The sequence below is a fragment of the Pungitius pungitius genome, chromosome 5 (assembly GCF_949316345.1).
Source record: "Pungitius pungitius chromosome 5, fPunPun2.1, whole genome shotgun sequence".
In the NCBI taxonomy this organism is placed as follows: Eukaryota; Metazoa; Chordata; class Actinopteri; order Perciformes; family Gasterosteidae; genus Pungitius; species Pungitius pungitius.
Genome location: NC_084904.1, coordinates 19,250,648 through 19,268,927, shown reverse-complemented (window position 1 = coordinate 19,268,927; position 18,280 = coordinate 19,250,648). Strand labels below are relative to the sequence as shown.

The following is an 18,280-nucleotide window of genomic DNA, read 5'->3' as shown; positions in this document are numbered from 1 at the left end:
ATGACATCAGAACACAGTGTACACTCTTCATGTATGATACGTTTTATTTACCTAAAACCAAAGTTCATGAGTACAATCATCTCAAAATAAAGTACAGCAGTTTGGCAAAATAAAAATGCCAGTGGGGTAACTGCCTGCCGCTGCCATGGTAACTCATCACTGCACGTTGATCTTCCCAGACAAGGCAAACTCTGCTCGAAACACGATGCACATCACAGTGCAAAGCAAAAAGGAAGATAGGTGGTTTAGTTTTTAAATATTCCATAAACGTTTTTCCTTAGGAAAGATGAACTGTTTTGAGCTTAAACAATTGTAATATCTGACGAATGTCTATTCCATTACTTTACATTGTCTACTACACAAGTCTGGCAAACGGATGGCTGATTCTGTGAACATGCACCATGGAAGATTGTACAATTCATTGTACACAGTACTAAGATCTTGGTCTAAAAAGAAGGCATGAGAATTGTATCACAAGCTGAGGCTCTTCATGCAGGAGGATGGGAGCCCTGATGAGGGGGGATTGGACAGTTTTTAGCAGACTATTTATGGCCATTCTAAAAAAAAAATTAAAAGTATGAACCTTATGAGCCTCCATCTTAATATTATTCAACTGACACACAGCTCTCGACAAATGTGCTGCCTGGAACACACATGCACAACACAAATGCAAAGTTTCTGCAAGGAATTTAGAGTCGAGGTGGGCTTAGCCGGCCTTTGCTGGAAAGAAGAAAGAAGAAAGAAATCAGTGGGCACAAAGAAAAAGAATTACAGGCAAAGTAAAAAAACAAACTAAAAAAAACAAACATCTGAGCGGTAAATAATTTAAATCCAGCTATGCTTATTCTAAAAAAAAAGAGCAAATACATTAAGGCCATGCTATGGGAAAGCAGAAGATTAGATCAAAAGGGGCAATGCAATGCAAGAACACAAACATGTATAAATAAAACAAAAGCACCATGTCCTGTAATGCTGTTGGGGCACTTGAATGTCAGCGGGCTGGCCAGTCAAACTTGCAAGTCTCCTATTTTCTAATCGGTGTGTACCTGGCACTTGGTGACATAGAAGGCATCTCCAAACAAACTAAAAACTCCTTAAATGTTCCTTTTGTACCATTAAAAAGAATATATATATTAAAAAAAAAAAAAACTGCTAGTCCTATCAAAATGACGCCTGAGGGCAGAGCTGCGTGGTGGGCCACGTGAGGGATGAGCGATGATGGGCATGCAGCTCGAGGAGTACTCACTCGGCGGGTCAACGGGCCGAAGGCGTTGGGAGAAACAACAGTTAGCCGTGAAGCAAAACCAAAACAGGAAGTGGACTCGAAGCCCATTGGGGCCTGGAGTTATTGGAGCAGGCATGCAGAAAGGCCGAGAACACGCTTAAGTTTACTAAATGTAAATGTATGGAGCATTTTTTTTTTTTTTACCACAACAAAATCTATACAGAGATTCTACCTTGTGTTGTATTTACAGATATAAAGACTCTTCCAATGACCGGTCGTCCATATTGTGCTCAGTTGATAAGACTAACAGCTCCTTGGTGCCTTTTTACAAGTTCAAGTACAGTATGTGCACATTATACAAACATTATAAAGAACCGTAATTAAGATGCAAAATTGAAAGTTGAAAGAATGAACGTTGAGGGTATCTCAAAAACTTAGAATAAAAGATGATAATGTGTTTCTTTCAAGTAAACAAATTCAACACTTTATCAAAAAAATTACTCTAAAAATCACTCAAAACAGAGAAACCCCAAACATGCTCGCTAAAAATAAAAAACACGTCAACGCGCGAGGGTGAAGGCGAAACAAATCGATGCTTACCTCAACACTTACTGATAATCAACGGAATGGATGTTAAGACAAATGGGTAGCAATGATAATAAGAACAGCATTGAGGTAGCTGTGCTCTGCCTAATGCAGAATATAATGAATGACCACATATGGAGCTCACAAATGACTAGAGATTCATGCCAGGGCAAATACATCCAAGTCCATCACCCCAAATTAGTATTGTATTATACGGTCCTTGGAATTCCATCCGTTCACACCCAGCATTCCTGTCCCCAAAGCCCCTCCCAAAAATTACAAAATATCAATTATCATAAAATAGTGTAAATTCTCTGTACATCTTAAACACAGAGCATCCCTAACTGTTCAAAAGAAGAACAAGAGTGAGAAAGCGCGATGGTAAAATAAAACACATAGAGACAACATTGGTCAAATTCAACCCCCCCCCCCCCCGCCCACTTCCCTGTGTTTACTGTAAGTTGCTCCGTGTTAAAGTAACTGTGTTAGATGCGTGTGTTAATGTCCACTTCACACTGGTGCACGGGGAGGGTGGTGCGGTGGAGTCAGTCAGGGCCACAGCATGGCGGACACGTTAGTGTCGGTGCTGTAGATCCACAGCACCAGGGGCAGGGAGAGGGCCACGAAGGGCCAGGAGATGCCCTCGGCGCATGCAGACAGGGAGCGGCCTCGGCCGGCCGGCTTCTCCAGCGGGTTACCGAAGTCCAGGTAGTTCCTGGCGATGAACTTGAGCAGCTCGTCCAGCAGGATGACGGGCAGCGACATCTTCAGCACCATCATCCACTGGGTGAGGTCCAGAGGGGTGATCTGGAAGATGACCTGAGGGGGAGGGGGGGGGGTGAGAGGTCGACAACATTCGTCAGGTTTGTTTTGGGCCCCCCACGCTCCGAGGGACAGAAGCTACAGCTAGCATGAAGACTGGAAACCCCGGCTCCTTCTAAGGGAACAGAACCCACCTTAAGTACCTCTTGGGTTCACTACTAGATACGTTATATCTCACTTGATTAAAGCAAAGCGTTAAAGAAAAGAAACATTTAAGGTTTTTTTGGGGGGGGGGGTTATGTGGGTAAAGATTTTGTTGCTGGACCAGTGACCTTCCTGCTGGTTGCCATGCAACCTCACTGACGACATAATCCAGGAACTCCCAGCACCAGTCGAGGATCAGTCCAGCAAATAATAAATGAGCTTTAAAGGTGGATTTTGTTGCCTTGGGACAAAGCAACAATGAGGGCTTCATAAATAACGGATGGACAAAGACGGTCTTTGTTCCAGGAACATTGGTAAACATTTCCCTACTGTGACCCATCTAATGAGAGTCTCTAATGAAGCTTTGAAGCCACATAACTCAAGCCGTGTCCTACAGGAGCTGACTGGATATCAAGAATCCAGCTCAATTCAGAGCTCTCTTTTTCAAAAAGCGCCATCGAGTCATTGTTGAATTAAATGGCTTCGTAAAACTCACAGGCAGCGGCTCCACATAAAGGATGAGGAAGTGCAGGGACATGGAGAGGCAGATGGCCCCCAGGAGCCAAATGTTTTCCCAGGGAGGCATCCGCAGGAGAGACTGGTTCTCCGAGAGACTGGACAGAGGAGAAGACAGAAGTTTGTTTATACGTTTGTTTGCGTCTCCTTCTTCCCACCGCGGTCCTCGGAGGAGAGAAACGTCCTTACCTGTTGAGAGCATTGCACATCTCAATGGTGACGAGCACGGACAGCGCCATGGTCATCGGGTAGGGCGACTCAAACACGTGGCAGTCCAGGCCGTCGAAGTCTGGGTTGTCGGGGGCGCACTGGAGGAAGTGGCTCTGCAGGGAGGAGGAGGCACGGGGAGTGAGGGGGCGCAGGGATAAGAGCGGAAATGGGTTAGCTGACTGAGGAGCGCTGGAGAGCGGGCCGACCTACCAGCTGGTAGAGAGAGACCTGAGGTCCATCCTCAGAGACCGTGAACCACCAGGCAGCGGCTCCCACCGTGGCCGCGCCCACGTAGCCTGGAAGCACACAACACCGCACACAAATCAATAAACCGCACACGGGGGGGGGGAGCTACTAACATCCTCCTTCCTTTGTACACTCACAGCCGATGGCCAGGTATCTGAAGAAGAGCCAGCCGGAGATGAGCGGCTCCTTGGCATTACGAGGAGGCTTCTCCATGATGTCCAGGTCCGGGGGGTTGAAGCCCAGGGCGGTGGCGGGGAGGCCGTCGGTCACCAGGTTGACCCAGAGCAGCTGGACCGGGATCAGAGCCTCGGGAAAGCCCAGCGCCGCGGTGAGGAAGATGCTGTTGTGAGAAAACAACGCCAGTTAAGAGAAATGGCAACAAAAAATTTTTTTTTAAGTAAAGAGCATCGGCTCCCGAGGGCTCACCAGACGACCTCCCCGACGTTGGAGGAGATGAGGTATCTGATGAACTGCTTCATGTTGTTGTAGATCGCTCTTCCTTCCTCGACGGCGGCCACAATGGAGGAAAAGTTGTCGTCGGCGAGGACCATCTCGGAGGCCGACTTGGCCACGGCGGTGCCGGAGCCCATGGCGATGCCGATCTCCGCCTTCTTCAAGGCCGGGGCGTCGTTCACGCCGTCGCCCGTCTGAGGGAGAAATATATATTGTTTTTTTTACGGCATTTCACCCCCCCCAAAAAAAACGGGCAACAAAAACGGGATGCCCGCGCCGCCATCGTCTCCCGAGACAAAATAAAGACAAAAATCGTACCATAGCGGTGATCTCGTCGAACCCTTGCAGGAACTCGATGATCTTGGACTTGTGGGACGGCTCGACGCGGGCGAAGCAGCGGCCGTGGGTCACGGCCTCGCGCTGGGCGGCGAGCGACAGCTCGTCGAACTCGCGGCCGGTGAAGGCCATCTTGTCGACGTCGTCATCCTCGCTCAGGATGCCGATGCGGCGGCAGATGGCCACGGCCGTGCCCTTGTTGTCCCCCGTGATCATGATGACGCGGATGCCGGCCTGGCGGCACAGCTTGATGGAGGCGGCCACCTCCTGCCTGGGGGGGTCCAGCATGCCCACGCAGCCGACGAAGGTCAGGTCGGTCTGGACGCGGAGGGACAGGAGGCCCGAAATGAAAGGTCTACCAGTAGACACAGACGCCATTAAAGCGTTTAGAAGACGTTTTAGGAGGAAAGCAACTCACCTCATAAGACACAAATTTGGTGGCGTCGGTCAGTATCATGTCCTCCATCTTTGGCGGGGTGTCCCTCGTGGCCAGAGCCAGGCACCTGAGGGTGTCCCGACCGGTCCCGTACTCACGGATCACAGACAGGATCTTCTCCTTGATACTTTTGGTGAGGGGAACTTTGCTGTTTCCGATTCGGACGTGTGTGCAGCGGTCAATGACTCCCTCCGGGGCCCCCTGGTGAAATGGTGGAATGGTGAAAACATGGAAGACTTCGAGAGAGACAGTCTGAAGCTCCTCCTCCTTTTCAGCCTACCTTAACAAACATCTTGCCGATGGAAGCGCGAGACTTGTTGGGGGTGCAGTAGACTGACATTGACTTCCTGTCCCTGGAGAACTCCAGGGTGACGTCCTTCTTCATCAGCTGCTTGATCACCTACTCAGGAAAAAATTAAAATAAAAACAGACAAGTGAGAAAAAAAGGATTCTGGCGCTGAGGGGGCGCGGTGGAGAGGTGCAGCGCGCAGGTTTGGGGCCCCGCCGACGACACTCACACAGTTGCAGGCGTTGGCTCGGTCGACCTTGGAAAGGTTGTGCACTTCGGTGTCGAAAACGTTCATCTTCTCCACCAAGCAGGTCAGCGCGGTTTCTGTGGCTTCGCCGACCTTCTCGTACACACCCTTCGCCTAAAGCGCCAGGAAACATCTGCGTGATTAGCTGCTCCCCAGAACACCCGTGGTTATTTTTAAGTCGCTGCAGAAAGCTCATTTTGGTCCTCTTGTTGACTTCCTTTATAAATGCCAAGTTGTTATATACAGCCATTGAATATTTACTACTCACAAAATACAAACACGATTACACTCTACACATATCTGACGGAGGAAAGGTTCAGACCTCGTTGAAGTCCAGAGATGAGTCGTTACAAAGGGCACAGATGGTGGCCAGTTCAACCAGGCCATCATACTGGGAGGACTTCACTGGTTTGCCATCCTGGTACCTGAGGGTAAATCAAAAGCATTAACCTGGGAATTACAGTTCAAAAGTCAACTCCCTATAGCCTACAACTAAATTCATACAATGAGATATTTCAGCTTCCTCTCGCAGGTTTGTGTAGCCACGGTAAAGTACTCACACTTCTCCCTCAGGTGCGTAGGTGGAACCTGTGATGGTGAACTCTGACAGAGCACAGCTGTCCCCGTCGGCCTTGTTGACGATGAACATCTGGAGAACAAGAGAGCAGGCGGGACAAAAGCAAACATTAGTTCTTCCACCACACTGCATTTAATAAAGCTGGTGGTTTGAGTTGGCGGCCGGTTTCTCTACTGATGCAGCAGGTGGCAGCAGAAACCACAGAAGTGCGAGTTCGACTCGGAATGTGAGCACAGAGAAAACGGGGGTTAGTTTCCTTCAAAGGGAGCGAGTAAAGGGACATGTCGTGCTCAGAAGAAAGAAGCCGCAGTGGCCGGCGTCCTTCTGCACGGCTCTTTCATCCACACACACACACGCCCGGCTACTAGGTTCAATCTCAACATAGCAAATGATCAGTCAAGCTCTCCTCAGAGTAGCCGCAAAACGCCCAAGGCAGTTTTTTCTCCGACAATTTGACAAATGGGTAACGAGTTAGTGCTCCGCTGCCACTACGCATGGCAGGAAATATTGTGGTCGTATGTCAAATGCAGCATCCCCGACAGTCTATTGCGCCTCGGAACATTTTATGGTAAACAAGCCTTTTATCCGGCTATTCCAACCCGCCATCCTCTGCTCTGCAAATTACACAGGAAAGATGGATATTCAACACTAAATTAAATGGTCATTTAGAGGTCTTTAATATGAGTGTAACCAAGATAATGTTATGCTATGATTGATTGTTTTTAGAGGCAGAGAAGACGTACTGCTCGAGTCCTCGTTAATCTCATTCTGCCAAAAGAGAGCAAATGTTTTCTCAGTGCTTAAATATATTCCTCTTTGTGAATCACGACGTTCACACACATTTCTGCCACATCATTTGCATGATCTGATGAGTCTGATGTTATCGCGTCCGATGTATTTGACTTTCAATACATTTATTTGTCTTCTTAAACCGCTCTAGGCCTGAAAATTGCCATTTTCAATTTTTTTCCATTCCATCATGGCAACACACAAGCCTAAACCACAGTTTGATTAAAAACTGTAAATGAATGCCAAAGTCTAATTCAGGCTGTGCCAAAGTCCAGAGCAATAACTGGACAGGCACCCAAAGAATGAAATGTCTCAACGCGGGGCAAGAAGCGCTGCGGTATCACTCATACAGAGAGCGCGAGAGAAAGGGAGAGATGAATTAGAGGCCTGTACAGCTCGGTGACGCAAGGTCAGTTACGCAACCGCAGCACTGCAAGTCATCCAACAGCTCGCTGTAGATTAGAGGAGCAGCAGCCGGTACGTTGCCTTCCTGCATTATAGCCTGATCAAACGGAATACTTCCCTCTCTGTTTGGACAGAGCTTATTTTTTTCATTTTAGCTGACGGAAGTGTGGTAGAGGGACTAGCACAGTCACAACTCCTCTAACTGCCGACGCCTTAATCACACAGCAGGCAACCATCAAAGAAGACAAAGCACCGATCTAAATAAACTACCCGGCTGTGTGTGTGTTTGTGTGTGTGTGTGCGTCTCACCCTGCAGACGGACATCTGGTTGGTGGTCAGGGTTCCCGTCTTGTCCGAGCAGATGACCGAGGTGCAGCCCAGGGTCTCCACGGACGGCAGGCTGCGGACGATGGCGTTCTTCTTGGCCATGCGCCGGGTGCCCAGCGCCAGGCAGGTGGTGATGACGGCGGGGAGGCCCTCGGGGATGGCGGCCACGGCCAGCGCCACGGCAATCTTGAAGTAGTAGACGGCCCCGCGGATCCAGGAGCCGCCGTGGACGGGGTCGTTGAAGTGGCCGATGTTTATGATCCACACGGCGATGCAGATGAGGGAGATGACCTTGGAGAGCTGCTCGCCAAACTCGTCCAGCTTCTGCTGCAGGGGGGTCTTCTCCTGCTCGGTGGCCGCCATCTCGTCGCGGATCTTTCCGATTTCCGTGTTAATGCCGGAGGCCACGACCACTCCCACGGCCTTCCCAGCAGCAATGTTAGTACCCTGAGACGACAACAAGTAACACACACACACACACGGTTGGCTCAAGTGCTTCTGATAACATCTCGGATAGTGGAACGCAACAGCACAAGAGTTTGTTTTTCTTTAACAGGAAGTTAACAGAAGCTAAAACAAAAACAATGTTGAAGCAGGATGTGTGTCGGCCAGTGAAGAGTCGAGCTTACGGAGAAGAGCATGTTCTTCTTGTCCTGGTTGACAGCGCGAGGGTCCGGCACAGGGTCGGTGTGTTTGATGACGGAGACTGATTCACCTGCAAAAAACAAACAAACAGAAGCATCAGTTTGCATTTGTCTCTGCAGACGACAGTAGAAGCAAAGCATAAGCAAGAATCTATGTTTCGAACATGGAAACCATGCCATGATACAGACTGATACATTTAGCTCATCTTTGTGCTTATTTAGAAAAAAAAGGGATTGTCAGGGAGCAAAATTATAAAAGCTAAAACCAAACTACAAAGTGAAACTGTACTCCAGCATCAGTCAGAAGCTGCTGCATTTCTTTATTACTTAAAAAGTTTAAATGAGTGGCTGGCATCAGCTTCATGCTGTGCTAAAAACCGAGACACAGGACAAAAATATAACAATACCCATGTTATCAGGAGAGACAGAATGTAAAGCTTATGGAAAATATTTTGATGGCTGTGGTATCAGCAAATATGTCTTACCGGTCAGAATGGACTGGTCCACCCTCAGGGTTGTTGACTTGATTGAGCAGATACGGATGTCAGCAGGCACCTTGTCTCCAACTGTAGACAAACAGTACAATACATTCAATTCCTCTATCAGAAATGATACAAATGAATACAAGTAGCAGGCCAAGTGTTCGGCAGGACCACTGCAGGGGCAAGTGTAGCAAGCAAAATATTTTTAAAGGATTTTAAATCAAGCCTGGAACTGAAAGCTCTCATGTTAAAATTGAAGGGAATAACGCGTGATTTTAGACCACATAAACATCATGCAACTAAACACCTCCTGGTCCAATGCTGTGTGTGTGTGTGTGTGTGTGTGTGTGTGTGTGTGTGTGTGTGTATGTGTACATGCTGAATGAAGATTGAACAGAAGAGGTCGTCGTCTATTTCCTGCAGGCAGTAAGTCAGCATTAGCGCACACTAAACGGATGCTCGTTACGGGGAGGCTCCTGTACCGTTACGCATCTATTGCTGGAGGGAAAGAGGAAGGAAAGCCAAAGACAGAAGAGGAGATGAAGGACCTGCGAGCCATAAAAGGCTCGTCTCAGAGGAAATGGCCAATTTGGGTACATTGGAATTGCGCTGACCCAGTTCAGCTTCCTAATGGTACATGAAGGCAATATAAACTGGGGAAATGGCTCAGGCTATGGCACAGTTCTGTGGGCGTAGTCTGCATATAGGCCTACTTCGTTAAAATGCAAATTATGTCAGATCGTTACAAAAGACCTCAATGCGCTTATATAGTTAGAAACCAGGAAACCACAGCAGCCCGCCAAATATCCAGGGCCGTAACCAGTGGTTTGGGTGATTGGTCACAATGCGAGCACGCGAATCAGGGCGCCGAGACATGGAGGACGTTGGTGGAGCATGTTGTGGTAGCTCTCGCACGGTACTCTTAAAGACAACGTGCAATAGAAACTATAGAAAATGCATTCAAATACAATTAAAAACAGTGATGTTGGAGGCAAGAGAACAGGAAAAAAAGAGTGAAAATCCAAAACATTTCACGGTAAAGAAATACAAAATCCAGATTACCAAGTGAGGGAGAACCAACATATCGTAATCCAAAACCTGCCATGACCTTTCGGCCAGGAATAGGAAAAATACTAAAGAACAATGAACACGGCCGTACACGGAAAAAACATTTCACAATCAGCGGAGCCAAAAACTGATCAATCTGAGCCTAGAACAACGGAGAAGGTCACGCAGACCGGGTTCATAGATGTTGGGCCGCCGGCTGGAGGGGAGCGTTGACTTGGTTGACTTCCCGACGGTACAGACCCACAACCCTTCACGTGTGTAGAGTAGAGCAACCCATTTCATAGCTGAACTCAACTACATTTTTGTTTTGTCATGTTTTTAGTAGCCACACATCAGTTTGGTTATGGAACCGTGTGTTCATTGGATCGTTGACCGCTGGCAGGAGGCCCTGTGAATAATCTGCCGTTGTCCGGTGGACTGTGTTAAACCGCAGACCTGCGCTGTTGAAGTGTGTGTACATATCGTCTGTCATTTTGTGTTAACATCCTACTTGGTCGCAGTCCAGCGATCTCCTCAAGCACGGCCGCATTTTCAACTTTGTGCTTGCCAGCGTGTTAAAGACGACGCAACTTTAAGAGCGACAAAGCTACGTGGCGCCCGATGGGACTCCTCTGGGTGCCTTTTAAAAATCCTTCAAACAGCGAGTGGAACGAAGTGCTCACGGGCACCTGCCTGCGCCATGTGTCGGGGGAGGGGGGGGGGCGGCCCCTTGCGGACCAGCCCGCAGGCACACATGTGCTGATGGCAGCTGAACAAAAGGCTGACCTCCCGTCTTGTGGAGTGGGCCATTTCAGAACCGTCAGCAGGTGAAGCGGCTTTGGGAACGCAGCGCTTGCCGATAAACTCGCACGGGCACATTTACATGTGCCAAATCATGCAAATGCTTCATCCGGCTGGAGAGGTTATCGAAGAAAAAAAAATATATATGAAAGTTTTATTGTCAGGTGCCCCGGAGAAACGGTTACCATGACACAGCAAAATCAGTGGAAGGAATTTCAATCATTTGAAAAAAAGAAAGACTTTTTTTGTCCTCTGTTTGCAGTTGGCAAACATCACAGTTTGTGAAACAGGGAGTTTTTACCATTTTATCGGCCAACAAGAGCAGAACAAGTGATGTTTAGTCTGTGGCTTGGTAAGTGAGACAAACCAGTATTGTTTTCCCTGTCGTCAGATTGAAAAACGTGTCGGGTGACTTTGGAGTTGACCCACACCTACGATCTCAGTTACATAAACATCAACTCTGCACCTTCTCCCAGGGAGCGCTCTGCCATTTAATTTGAATCTTAAGTAGCAGCAGCAGCATGGGTCCCGCATAGGATGATGCAATGGCTTACATTGTCATAGTGACAAAACCTTTAGTGCTCCCTACCTGTGAAAAATAAATTGTGTTCCTAGTAGTGCCTGTGGTATGAAATTCCATGTTTATTAACTGGGACAAAATTAAATCTGAATCTAGATCCATATGAAGATCAACAAAAAAAAAACAGTCCTCACAGCCATGCTAGACACTCAAATGTTAATGTGTGCAGATCATTTTCTCTGTCAGCAGGTCAAAAGCACATTCTCTCGTCTTAAGGTCGACGCGGTCGGTCGTCACACCTCATTAAAGCCTCAACCGGGGTTAAAGTCTGGGCTCTCACTATCCCAGCCCTAACCACACGGCAAAGCACGGATTCCCAGCAGTCAGTACACCACGAGTTATACTATCACTACAAATGTTTAAAAAGACTCGAAAGGCTTAATCATGGAGACTGAAAAAGAAACCAAACTGAAGTAGTTTATGCAGAACTTGAATCCTTCTCTCCAACTAAGCCGATTTCCCCGGTTCGGCTCTAATTAAAAACCTCTGCTCTTTTGCAGAACTTCACTACAAATTAAGGATTTTTTTTTGTCCGTTTCTAAAGCCAGCCGGCAAGATGAGACGGTTTCCTTCAGTCGCGCTGACAAGTCAGGAACATTTGCTAAGAACGTCACTCAGTGAGAATGGATGCTTGCCAGACCACATTAAATATCACATCACTATCCGTGGTGTCTGGAATCTTTGTGTAGGGCGCGGGGCTGATGGGCAGGGTCGCTGTGAATCGAGCATGTGTGGGGAGGTGGGGGGGTCAGGGGTGGGCAGTTATCCGCAGAGCGCTTCTTTATAAGGTCATCTCGCTCAAGCACAATAGAAGCAGATGAAAGATTCTCCGCCCCCCCCCCCACCCACCCCCCTCTGCTGCCCACGCGAGCCCCCGTCCCTGCCAGACTCCACAACTTCACAGGCAGCAGCGAACAATCCTGCAGAGTTCTGCTACTCTGAGAAAAGGTGAACGTCATAAAAATGGCGTCGTGCAGATGATGAAGAGGACTTGAATCCACGGGAAGAGCCGAGGGAGATCCCCACGTTGCCCTCAGCCAACGTCTGTGAGTTGGGGCTCAGTAACCCTGCATCAGATTTGAGCTACTGGCTCTCCGTCCATCAAATCCACATTATACAAAATAACGGGTTCATCATTGCTGATGTTCATTGGATGATTTCAGAATGAAACAGATTCAGACCAAATCCCTTCCATTTGCGAGGGAGCTCCTTTCTGGATCCAGTTGGAGGTCAGTATGTAGCAAATTAGGAAGCAGCATTTAAAGCCCACAACAACAACAACAACAACAACAGCAGCCTGACGGAGAGAGGCACAGATCTGCTGCAGCCTGCGTCGGGTTCTCCTCAGAGGGCTCGCCGTCCTCTAACCAGAAGACGTCCAGACGGCATCTGCGTCATTGCACTACTCCTCTGCATGGCAGCGGTCACTTTGGAGCTCCAGCAAAATGTTATTCAAAAGAGAAAAAGAAAAAAAGGGGTGGTCTGACAGGAACCTGTGTCAAAGATATCTGCCGGATTTGGAAAGTAAGTTAAGCTGACAAGCTTCTTCTGACTGCTGGATAAAACATCCGGTAATGCAGCCTGCCGGGCTGCTCTTGTTTAAAGAAAGCCTCAGCCCGCTGACAACAAAGCCCCCTGAACTACATTCAGCCTTCATCGAGTCTTGAAAGGTCTCCAATATGCAAAAGGGAGCCATATAACTCCCAAATTTGTCTTTAAACCGTAGCCAAATAATTAAGCTTTCAGAACTAAATGGCATGATTAGCGCCGTCAAGCCTAAACCACACTATACTGGGCGCCGCATGACACGAGACACATCATACATCCTAATCCCCAGTACACCCCTCCTCCATTTGTCCTTGTCAAGGTTACCCAGGAGTCCTGCTGAACACTGTCCCACGTCACCCGCTGTAGCAATGCTCCACAGAGCAGCGCTGCGGGTGGGACCAGACACCTGTCATCTCACTGCATCTATAAATACAGCATTCCAAAAAGTAAGAGGCCTATGAAGGCTAAAAATAAAACCTCCCACTACGCACAGAAAGCTTCGGGTCAAACAGAGTATCAAGATAAGACCAGTGTTTTAAGGACATCAGCATTCCTCCACACAACCGTCTGCTCGTCCCTCTGCAGCACAGAGTATATTGTTCACATGCTGCGTGGAGGGGAACGGAGGGACGAGCGGGCGAGGATGCGTGGGACAGCGCTGCATGAGCACGCTGAAAAAGTGTGCGCAATATAGCGCCGGGCGCAATGAATAGCCTAGGTGCACAGCCCTTTGAGACAATGTGTTAATAAGAGCATCTCAAAATACATCACTCTTGCAGGGTGAGTCACCTCTGCAGTGGCACATGTGGATGGGGAGAGGAGGGAGAGGAGAGGAGGGGAGAGGAGAGGGGAGGGTCAATTCAATTCAATTCATTTTATTTTGTATAGCCCAAAATCGCAAATTACAAATTTGCCTCAGAGGGTCAACTCAAGCTTGTGCTAAATGTGATGCATGACCATACGGGGACCGATTCAATCTGTCCGTGGCAAGCTTCATCCAAGGCAGACATCATCATCATCTTAAAAACACAACAGTACCTTTCACAGTATAAAATATTGATGCAAGGCGAAGGGGCTTTAAATTAGCAATTTTCTGTGACTTTCAAGGTTAATGTGTAACAGCCCCCCGGATGGAAGTCTGATGTTTCTGTCTCAACAGCGCGTACCACCGGATGAGGTAACCAAAACGATCACATAGCCTTGTGTGTCCAAAACAGAGGAGCTCAACCCACCAGCGACCTCCACGATGTCACCGGGCACGATGTCCCGGGCTTTGATCCTCTGCACGGTTTTCCTGTCCTGCCGGTACACCTTCCCCATCTCGGGCTCGTACTCCTTCAGCGCCTCGATGGCGTCCTCGGCATTGCGCTCCTGTTGAGGTGAAAACGATTAGACGTGCACGCCGTTTGCTCTGCTGGACTTGGAGGGCATTTCCCTTTAATGAGGCTCAGCCGTTAAATCTCATCCCATCCAAATACAAAAGTCTGTCCATTCAAACCGCGCCAGAGGGGTTGAGTCAGCACTGTGACAATGAAATTAGAATATTCAATTATATTATTGTAGTCGGGTATAAATGTAGCGATTCTCACCTGCCACACACCGACGATAGCGTTGGCTATAAGGATGAGTAAAATGACAAAAGGCTCCACAAAGGCTGTGATAGTTTCCTCTCCTTCCTCGAACCAGGCCAGCACCTGGAAACAGATTGAGAAGCATGTCGGTATTCATTAACACAAGAAATGTAGAAGAATCACTTCTCGGATAGATGAGACATCAAAGAAAATGTTGGAATTAAATTAACTGGACAGGTTGCTTTTTTTGCCTCTGAAGAATGATGCTGACGGCGGTGATTCATCCCAATGTGAGGGTTTAGCTATTCGTCAGTAGCCAGAAGCTTGACATCAAAGACAGAGATTGTTAATAGCTGGGGACGAACCCACACAGTGCTTATATAAAACTTAATGTACCGAGGAAAAAAGACAAAAAGAAATCATAAAACTACACCCAAACACCTCAAAAAAAGACTTTCCTGTACGCAAGCAAAACATTTAAAAGATAAACATGAATTTCCTGAAGTCCAACTGTTTTCTTATTTTTAACTGCCAATTCAGACCAACATGACGAGAAGCCTCTTATAAACTCTGATTACCAGACAGCCATCCCACATCTACATCGCCTCTTATTGTCAGAAAATAACCAACATTATGAGCTGGAGTCTCGTTCAGTAGATGATGAGTTGATGTAATATCATGTAAAGCAATCAACCAAAGTAAGATGGCACCATTCGAATGACTGTCCCAAACTCTTTATAGCCGTTCAATACAGAAGCACCGAACTCCATGGTACATCATGTCATGAGTGATGACCCTGCCAAGAGATTTACATTACTCACATTTAAAGAAAAATGTGTATCATACATTTTACAAGTGTGTTACAAATCAATCAAAAAATGCTGCGTCAACTGACAGATTTTGTCGACTGATTAGTTATTTGATTTAATCAGGGGTCTGTAAAGATGAGTTTTACCTTAAAGAATCACACAAAAGCTCCACATTTGAGTCTTGTCTTTAACGGCGATGTGCTCACGAGCTTCTTAGAAATAATTAATTCAGAAGAAATAACTTCCAGACAGGACATTGCTGTGGTAGCAACCCGTCAATCACAAGGTAGCTACAAAGAAGCAGACTCGCAGGCATCATTTGCTAATTGAACATCACGCTGGATCAATGGAAACCTGAAAGCAGCCTTTGAGATCGTAAACTCACGTTTACAATCGAGGTAATAAATAAACTGGGAATTAGGCTCATTTTGTTCATTCTTCTTTGGACTGGATATTTATATATCAAAGTAGGGGAGGAATTAATTCAATGTTGAGGGCGTTTGTCTGATAAGAGCCTTCCCAGTGAGGGGTAGGGCCCATATTTGGTCTTGAGTGGTGCTCTGTTCCCCCGTCAGACAGCAGCCACCGACACCTCCGTATCACCTGACTGGACTCTACCACACACACGCACTTCGGCCATCTGCTAATCTACTGTGCAGCAGATTCAAAGCAGGGGAAAAAACTAATTGTGCAATGCTAGAGTACCTCCAGGTTTCCATCCTTCACCCTAAGAAAATTCATTGTAAGGAGACTTGTTTTATCCATAAAAGCTTGTGCTTTTCAGCTTTAGAATTAAAAAGGTTCTTCTTACTTACTAAGAGGGAACGAACGCTGGGTTCAGCTTCAGAGCTCGGACACATTGCTGATGATGCCGTTTCATAATGGCCACCATCAAACATTTATCTGACCAGCACTCAAAGTCAGAGGCCCGAGTGAAACCGGGGAGTGTGTGTGTGTGTGTGTGTGTCTGGGGGGGGGGGGGGGGGGGGGTCATTACACAGCCGTCATGCTTGTCGACTCAGATGTCTTACTTGGCACACGGTGATAGCAACTCAATGCCGCTGCTGCTGTTGTCACCATTCCTCGGGCAGCCACCGGCCTTCTCAGCTGTTTCGGCGTTCTAATACTCGAGCGTAACCCCCGAGCCAGGTCAAACAAACTGAAGACGTTCACACTTCAGCACCATGCTCTGCCTAAATCAGCCCCCAACCCCCCCGTCGTCCAACACCCAGCCCTCAACAGTAATCCCATCTACAAGTTCCCATAAACACATCAGAGGTGAGAAGGGAAAGCTTTTTTTTAGGAAGCGTTGACTTGTCACCTTTTTAGATTCTTTTAGACATTTAATCCTACAGGGCAGGAAAATGTAGTGAAATACTTACAAAAGATATACACGCGGCCAGCAGAAGGATGCGAACAAGCAAATCTTCAAATTGTTCGAGGACGAGCTCCCACAGAGATTTTCCTGCAGAAAGAGAGAGAGAAATGAATCATCCATCACAGAAACGAGGCGTCCCAGAACGACAGGCAAGGGTACCGGTGGCCGCAGTGCTTACCGTCCTCCGCTGGTAACTCTGTGTGTAGAGAAGTGTGCGTCAAACCAAGGGGCCGCCGCGCGGGACAAGAAACAGAAGAAGTTGTGGATTAATTATTTTCACAATAATAGAAATACTAGGCATTTGGAAACAAGAAGTCCCCGTTTCACGATGGGGAACTAATTCTACAAGAAGTGCTGAATAGATCCCCGAAATGTTTAGTTTCACTTAATATTTTGACGAATTAGTCATCATACACAATGCAGAAGTTGGCAGTTGGGTATAACGTAGTCAGGGTGTTGTTTAATTAATATTAACGGGAATTATGAAGATTTTTTTTTAATCAGGTTAACGTTTCTATCTATTCTATTAATCTATATAACACAAAAGGAGAAAAAAAAAGTAATCTCCAATCAATGTAAAAGGTCAAAGAGATTTAAGACGAGGGTAATATATCCTCCATGACCTTCCAGGCGATAATAATATAAAAACCGCTGTAAATAGATGGATCAACTTGATGGATAACGTTACTACAGTGATCCCGTGGCCGTTGTTCAGAAAGCCGGATCTCTGGCCTGAATGTGCGTTGCAGTCATTAAATAAAAGGTCACCGTGTTCAACAATGTCCCCATATTTAATAACTATTGTCCACGATGTCACAGTGTGGTCGTGCTTAACAATGTTATCACAGGCAACAGTCCACGATGCAGGCGATCTACAGTACTGGTACAATACCTACACACACAAAACACACAAAAAATAAACGTCTTAGCAACGTTACAGTGTCCTGTGAGCAAATGCTTAATGTGTGAATTCATGGGAGACGGGAAACCCTCGAGGTCACAGGTGATGACGTCAGCCGAATCACCTTAGGAGGCCGGGTAGCACCGGTGATGTTGGTGACTTTTACCCCATATCCCGCGCGCACGCACACACACACACACACACACACACACAGCCATGTTACAATGACGGGACATTTTTTTTTCTCATTTAAAGTGTAACTGGTCTAAAGCGTAAATGTTCGTACCGTTCAGGCCCCATTTCTCCCTCAGTCGCTTCACCTCCTCCAGGGAAAGTCCGGTGCTCTCATTTACGCAGAAATAACTGTAAACTTCTTCCACGCTTTTCGTGTGAGAGTTCTCCATGGCGGACAGACGGCTCCTTCCCACACAATGTGACACACACGCACGCACGCACACGCGCTGCCTTTTCGCTTCCTCCCGGCTCTTCAAATGGGTCAATACTTCGTCATCAATGAGGGGAGTCGTGCAGTGCCTCTCGGGGTGATGGCTATCGTTAGCTTTTCACCCGGTGCCTCTTTATCTCCTTCTCTCTTTCTCTGCGCAGTTGAGAATTTCTTCACGCAAATTTACGGGAGGAAGAAGAAAAAAAAGAAAGAAAAAAAGCCTGTGGTGAGCCGAATTCTTCCTCCTTGTCCGGGTGAAGATTTCCCTCGGCGTCGTCTAATCTCTGGGGGAAAAACACCCCGGTGTGCGCGTATCAGCGGCGGTGCGTTACGGATCGCATTCAACGCGGTTCCTCCGATGTTCCCTGGTCTCACGCAGCTCTCTGTAGGCGCCGCACGGTGCTGACGGTCCGCCTTTATCAAAGCGCCGCCCCGCTGCCCCCCGCTTCCCTGCGCTGCATGTGGAC

The 18,280-nt window shown here is 47.5% G+C and overlaps 1 protein-coding gene across 2 annotated transcripts; it reads right to left on the bottom strand.

Moving 5' to 3' along the window:
- Positions 1–26: 26 nt before the first annotated feature.
- On the bottom strand, positions 27–18,266 carry LOC119224511 (sarcoplasmic/endoplasmic reticulum calcium ATPase 2-like). 2 transcript variants are annotated; one of them, XR_005121051.2, is made up of 21 exons: positions 17,655–18,266; positions 16,646–16,663; positions 16,472–16,554; positions 14,299–14,403; positions 13,942–14,080; positions 8,737–8,817; positions 8,237–8,322; positions 7,590–8,054; positions 6,070–6,158; positions 5,832–5,934; positions 5,492–5,623; positions 5,254–5,373; positions 4,956–5,174; positions 4,520–4,855; positions 4,175–4,395; positions 3,886–4,088; positions 3,713–3,798; positions 3,482–3,615; positions 3,273–3,390; positions 1,247–2,629; positions 27–720 (listed from the first exon to the last, which is right to left on the bottom strand). XR_005121051.2 is itself a non-coding variant. In XM_037481520.2 (20 exons), the coding sequence occupies exons 1-20, from the start codon at positions 17,770–17,772 to the stop codon at positions 2,360–2,362; spliced, it is 3,126 nt and encodes a 1,041-aa protein (XP_037337417.1). In that variant the 5' UTR covers positions 17,773–18,266; the 3' UTR covers positions 27–2,359. The 2 variants fall into 2 exon arrangements, 1 of the variants encoding a protein (XP_037337417.1); XM_037481520.2 differs by having other exon boundaries at positions 27–2,629.
- Between the last annotated feature and the right edge of the window lie 14 nt (positions 18,267–18,280).